Raw genomic sequence first — 6,296 nt, forward strand, 5'->3', positions numbered from 1 at the left:
TCTTCTCTCCCTCCGAGAGGACTTCGATAGACCTGATCATCAATACCTCAGGATCTAAAAAAAGAAATTCGGCAGGGACCATATATCTTGGCCTAGAGAACGTTGGAGTAGATGAGGAACTGTTGAAGCTAATCTCTTTCTTTCAATATATAAGTACTTTTGAGTGCTATTCTGATTTACTTTAGTTTAATTATCATGATCTTTTGCAGGTTGTTGATCACGTCTCTCAATCCACTAAGAATCTAAGGCTTAGAGTTGAACGGGTAGAGCATACCTTGAAGGATCAAGAGGGGATCAACATGGATCTTATACATAGGGTGGAGAAGCTTAGAAATGAGAAAGCGAAAAGAGAGGAAGAGCATGCCCAGAAGATCAAAGAGGTGATTGTCGAGCTAAAAAGCAGTTTCGTTGAGGCCTTCTGGGAGGCAAAGATCAATCTGGTGGAGGATGTGGTGAATACATGATCTTGGGATATGGGTGCTTGGCGTAAAACCCTAGTTGACCTTACTAGCGAGCCCGTTAATGTCGGCCAAGATCCTACATAGAAGAAGAAGAAAAAGGATGAAGAGAAAAAGAGGAAGGAGACAGAGAAGACCCCGACTAGGGGTGATCAATCCTAAAATCATGTTTGATAATCTTTAAAAACAATTTAATATTTTGGTTTGTAAGATAATATTTTTATTTTTTTGCAAGGTGGAGGGCAACCCCTTTTATTTGAATGCTTTGGTTGCTCTTATATATATATATATATATATATATATATATATATTATTGTGTGCTTGTTGTTGTTGTTGTAGAAATAAGGTTAAAACAGGTTTGTTTTAAGGATTTTCAGATGATTAGGATCCTAAGAAGTTTAGGGTTTACAAAAATTCTCTGGGATCCTAAAGAACTGAGGTAAATAGCTATTTGATCAGGATCATGAAGTAGTCAGGATCTTGACATTTAAAAAAGATAAGTTTTGATCTGAAAAGTAGGAAATCCTTAAATTTTCATTAGAAGATAAGGATAAAATAGAACCTGATGAGAGCTTCTTCTTTAGATTTCAATTAGACTTTTAATTGTCTCTTTGAACTTCTCTTTAGGTTCTTATCTTATCATTTTGAAGATAATTCTTTTGAATATGCTCCCAACTTTAGGATTTACATGGAAAAGGCCCAACTGATGTAATATTGGGAAAAAGCCCACATAGTAATTCATTGGGGAGGATCCTAGCCTAGAGTTTTACTGGGGAAAATCCCAAATTAAGAGATACTGGGGAATATCCAACTTAAGAAATACTGGGAGAGATTCCAACTTAAGATATATTGGGGAAGATCCCAACTTAAGATATTATAACGAAGACCCCAACTTAAGATAAAATGACAATGTTATAAACTATATATTAAACTTTAGGATTTTAACATATGTTCAGAAATAAGAGGGTTTTCAAGTCACTAAAGTGTGAAACGATCCACTTATTTTCATTCTGTAGTTAGATATCGTACGTCCAAGCGAGGTGTAGAAACCTAAACACAGATGAAAGAGGTTATTAACTCTTTGAACCTTAGAGGGGATTAAGTACCCTTGATCGGCGGAGAGATGATTAGTCTCTATTCGTGGTGGCTATGATCCTTAGGTTTTTGCATGTTTCAAGTGTTACCTTGGGGTGGGTGTTAGACTGGCTAACGCCCATCTGATGCTTAAGTCAGTAATGATCTTATAGAGAAACAATTAATCAAAAGGGAAAAGTGAAGGTAAGGAGTAGGTGTGTACCTTGTTTTTGTCATAATTAAATATTGTGACTTTGACTTACCCGAAATACTCCTTAAGGTGTATAGCGTTCCATTATCTTGGTAAGAGTGTTCCTTCTAGAGTGGCCAACCAATATGCTCCCTTTCTTGCTTCTGAATCAATGAGATAAGGGCCTTCCCATTTAGGTGTCAGCTTGCCATCTTTAGGCTCCTTTGAGTTTTGGAATGATTTTCTTAAAACTAAGTCGACTACTTTAAATATTCGGATCTTAATATTACTATTGTAGGCTTTAGCGATACTTAGTTGATAATTTGTAATGCGGATCTTGGCGAGGTCCCTTATTTCATCAATAGTATCAAGATCTTCAACTAGCATCCTATCATTTTTGTCTTCAGTATGGAGATGGTATCTCACCATTGGGATCACTACTTCTGTGGGGATCATGGCTTCTATTCTAAATACTATGGAGTATGGAGTTTGACCTGTTTCCTTCTTAGTTGTGGTCCTATCTACCCACATCATGAAAGGAAGTTCCTCAACCCATCTTCCATTATTTTCATCTAATCTCATTTTCAGGTTATCGACTATGATTTTATTACTAGAAAATGCTTTTCCATAAGCTTGAGGGTGAAGTTGATGGTTTTTATAGAAAAAAAATTGTATAATACAGAAAACGATTAACAACTAATAGGGCACATGCATTTGATAAAAGATCTATGTCATACACCTTGATAACAACATACAATGAACAACTAAACCTAGCATAACCCAAGTGTAATTTTAAATTTACAAAATATAGAGTTACATGCCTTTTGATTTGTTATTCTAAACAAATCACACCAATCCTTGACTTGTAGAACTTGGAAAGCCTAGCACCAAGGAGATGATGCCTCTAATGTTTTTACCCAAACCCTAGCAACAAAACACAAGAGGAAAGATGATAGCGGAGAATGATTTCGGCTCTTTGAGGCTTAGAAGAAGTGGGCAACAATATGAGACCCTTGGGTCCTATTTATAACCCGAAAAGGAAGCTTTGGATAGCCCTAATTTGAATATAATAATAATATCTCAAATATGGCAATTATCCAACTCCTTAATTATCAATAAGTAGCATTCTAGAAACCCAAAATACATAGCCAAAACAGGCCATAATAGGGAGTTTCTAGAATCCCTCTCTTGTTCAACTATTGAGCAATTATAGCTTAGTCCCTATACTTCCAATTAATTCTAATTAAACGAAAATTAAATCCAAATAATTTTTGATTAATTCTAAATTAATTATAACAATTTCTAATTAATATATTATTTATTTTAATAAACTATCCTTTCTCTCCAATTATAATTCTTCTTAGTTTCTAGTTCTGAGGACAACCCAAAAAGGACATGCTTTTAGTTCGAGAATCTACCAATATAGTTATTGGGTTAGACACATTAATCCAATAATCTCCTACTTGGATAAGTATGTAACTATATTTGCAAGTATAGACCTTGAAGGTAAGCAGCAAATAGTGCTTTCCTAAGCCACTGCCAAACTCTGATTCAAATCAGCCGCTGGCCCTAAGATAAGTGATCATCTATTCCTTCGTTCTTCAAGATATCTTTTGGATACGAGACATGGATCAGAATCAATCTCATTGTCCAATATTATGTTTCTTGATTTCCAAATTTGTAAAGAATTTATTTGACTTCAATTGAAAAGATCAATCAGTCATGGCTGGGCCCAACACTTATAATGTCAACATCAAATCGTCTAGGGGCCTAATGATATCGCATTTGCTATTAGGGCAAAAGGAACGAATATACTTTGACTATATAATTGTAAACTTTACTCACCAAATCATATATGATACTACGTTTTATTACATCAAGTTAATTATACACAATCGATTCATAAATTACAACTTATGTATCTCCATTTGAAGAATAGAAGATATTATCGTCCTAGAATTACACGTGATAGGATCCATGAATTAATCTCTAAAAGTGGGTTTATCCAATACTTTAATATCACTATTTTTTATGTAGTGATGAATATTATAGCAAATCCAATTGGAATGTCTTAACATCAATCAAAATTCTACAATCAATTCATGACAATCTAAATTCACTACTTACTTCTAAAAGTATGAATGTCTATGGAAGTTTGAATAATTAAAATTACTCAGGCAGTATAAACTTGCAAAAAGAAACACAAGAATAAATAAATGAATAAGATAGTACAATACTGATAAATAATTTTCTATTAATCATTCACCAAATCAATTACATTTATTTTGTTACAAGTTTCAAAATATCACCTAACTATTGAAACTAATATCGTCTCTTAAACATATGCTCCTAGTATGTTAGTGATGTTTGATTCTACTTAGAGCCTTTGTGAAAAGATCTGGAACATTATCTTCTGATGATACTCTTTTCAGCAAGAGGTGTCTGTCTTCTACCCGATGTCGAATATAATGGTAGTTTATATCGATATGCTTGGATCTGCCATGATCCTTTGGTTCTTTTGTCAAAGAGATCGTGCCTTCATTATCACATAAGAGTTCCATTGGTTCCTGAATAGTTGGAACAACTCCAATGGCTCACTCGCTCCAATGTACTTTGACTCACAGGTGGAATCAACCACCATGTCTTGCTTGGAACTCTTCCAAGTTACTACTCCCCAATTTACTAATAGCACTGTGACATCCCCAAATTCATGGTCATTTTAAAATTTTTATTTATGCTTATTTGAAAATCAAAGCATTCACTTTAAAGAATAATATTGTGGAATTTGTTCTCAAAAAACATGATGAATATATTATCAAAGCATTTCCGAAGAAATGTAATTTGTTTATATTAAAACTTTGGGATGTCATCGTCAATACAGAACCATAAGCATAAACAGACCTTACATTCATTTACACTAGTGATTTACATCCCTTTAATCTCTCAGTGTAATGTAGCTTCGTATCGACACTTGTGATACAAATAAACTGAGTGGGTCAGGTTGGGAAACCTGGTGAGTATATAGGGTTTTCAACCCATAATAATAAAGTTATTATGTTTCATCATCAAACAATTAACCCAATTGCCCATCCCCATTATCTTCTTTATTCTTAACGATTTACCCTAAGAATTGTCTATTCTTCATTTATTCATTTCTAAGGTTTGTCCTAAGGAATAGGCACGAAGTCTATCGTTGATAATGACACAACTGCCAATGTTATCTGTTAGGCACAACTGCCAATATTATCATTTAGGCGTAGCTGCCAGGATTTTAATGTTCTCTAGTAGGCGCAACTACAAATATTATCATTTAGGCGCAACTGCTAGGATTATGATGTCCTCTATTACGCGCAGCTGCCAGTATTATCTTTTAGGCACAACTGCTAGGATGTTTAGAGTACATTGTAGTTTAAAAACATCAACAGGTTGTGGCTCAGCTACCAATGTTCATCTATAGGGCACTAAGTCCATAGCTGCCAATGTTCATCTATATCATCTTTCATCCCTCATCATTCATCTACCCATTTGTACCGAATATTTTTATAGGTATAAAATACATATATAATTTACATCAAATAAAACATGTATATTCGGTTCATCCAACATAGATATCAAGAACACAGATAATATGCACACATAGCACGTAATTTATATTAAATAATTCATATCTATGTGTCAGATGAAAGTAACTATACACTCACTTGTTAAATTGATGAATCGAAATTCGGAGAGCGCTTCGCTTCTAACAATCGTCTTTTCCTTCGACTATACCTAGTATTATTACCACTAGAATTTAGTCTAATTTTTTAGCGACTATTTACAAGCGACATTGTTTTATAAGTATTAAAAAATAATTTTCAATCACTATGTACAGTCAGGGGCCAAACATGAAACACCGGAGGACAGGACCATTTTGGCATTATAGCACTTTTGAAATCCAACAACCCTATGCGGCCCTTCAAACCAGATTCCCTGTCTTGCGAGTAGTTAAAAGATATTATAATAACACTTTGTATATTATATTTTACAATATATTTATTGTTTATAAGTTCATAATAATGATATTGAACTTAAACATAAGCTATACTTAAAGTAAAGTAAGCATAACTGGCGGTTTGGCTAGGAACTGGGCTCTGCAGGGGTAGAACTTTCGAGCCAAAAATCTCTTCTTCTCGAAGCCTTCTGGCGCTCCGGGACTCACCTCTTGGCACTTGGGAAGTACTAAGGCTTAGGAGAGGTTTAGAGAGATTTTAGAGAGAGAGAGAGAGAATGGTTAAGGTGTGAGAAATTATGGCAGCCATCGCATCTTATTTATAAGGAGCCTGGTCCTCGATACACATCCTCGATACACAGGGCGTTCCTCGGAGGGACATTGTGTGTTCCCAGTAGGCTGCACGTACGAGGGTACGTCGAGCGTATGAGGGGGGGGGGGGTACCTTTCAGCATTCGAGGTGAAGACCTTAGGGAGCAAACAAAGGCTGAGATTCGGCCACGTCACCCTCTTCGCATCAGCACCCTCCCGACTTCTAAATTTCGTAACTTGCTCATACGAGATCTATTTTCGACATTCTTTA

At 35.1% G+C, this 6,296-nt stretch overlaps 1 protein-coding gene across 1 annotated transcript; it reads right to left on the reverse strand.

Moving 5' to 3' along the window:
- Positions 1 to 1,827: 1,827 nt before the first annotated feature.
- Positions 1,828 to 2,304, reverse strand: LOC145098982 (uncharacterized). The gene has a single exon (XM_079036573.1). The coding sequence runs from the start codon at positions 2,302 to 2,304 to the stop codon at positions 1,828 to 1,830; it is 477 nt and encodes a 158-aa protein (XP_078892699.1).
- Between the last annotated feature and the right edge of the window lie 3,992 nt (positions 2,305 to 6,296).

The sequence above is a fragment of the Lactuca serriola genome, chromosome 4, assembly GCF_051521515.1.
Source record: "Lactuca serriola cultivar US96UC23 chromosome 4, Lser_US96UC23_V15, whole genome shotgun sequence".
Lineage (NCBI taxonomy): Eukaryota > Viridiplantae > Streptophyta > Magnoliopsida > Asterales > Asteraceae > Lactuca > Lactuca serriola.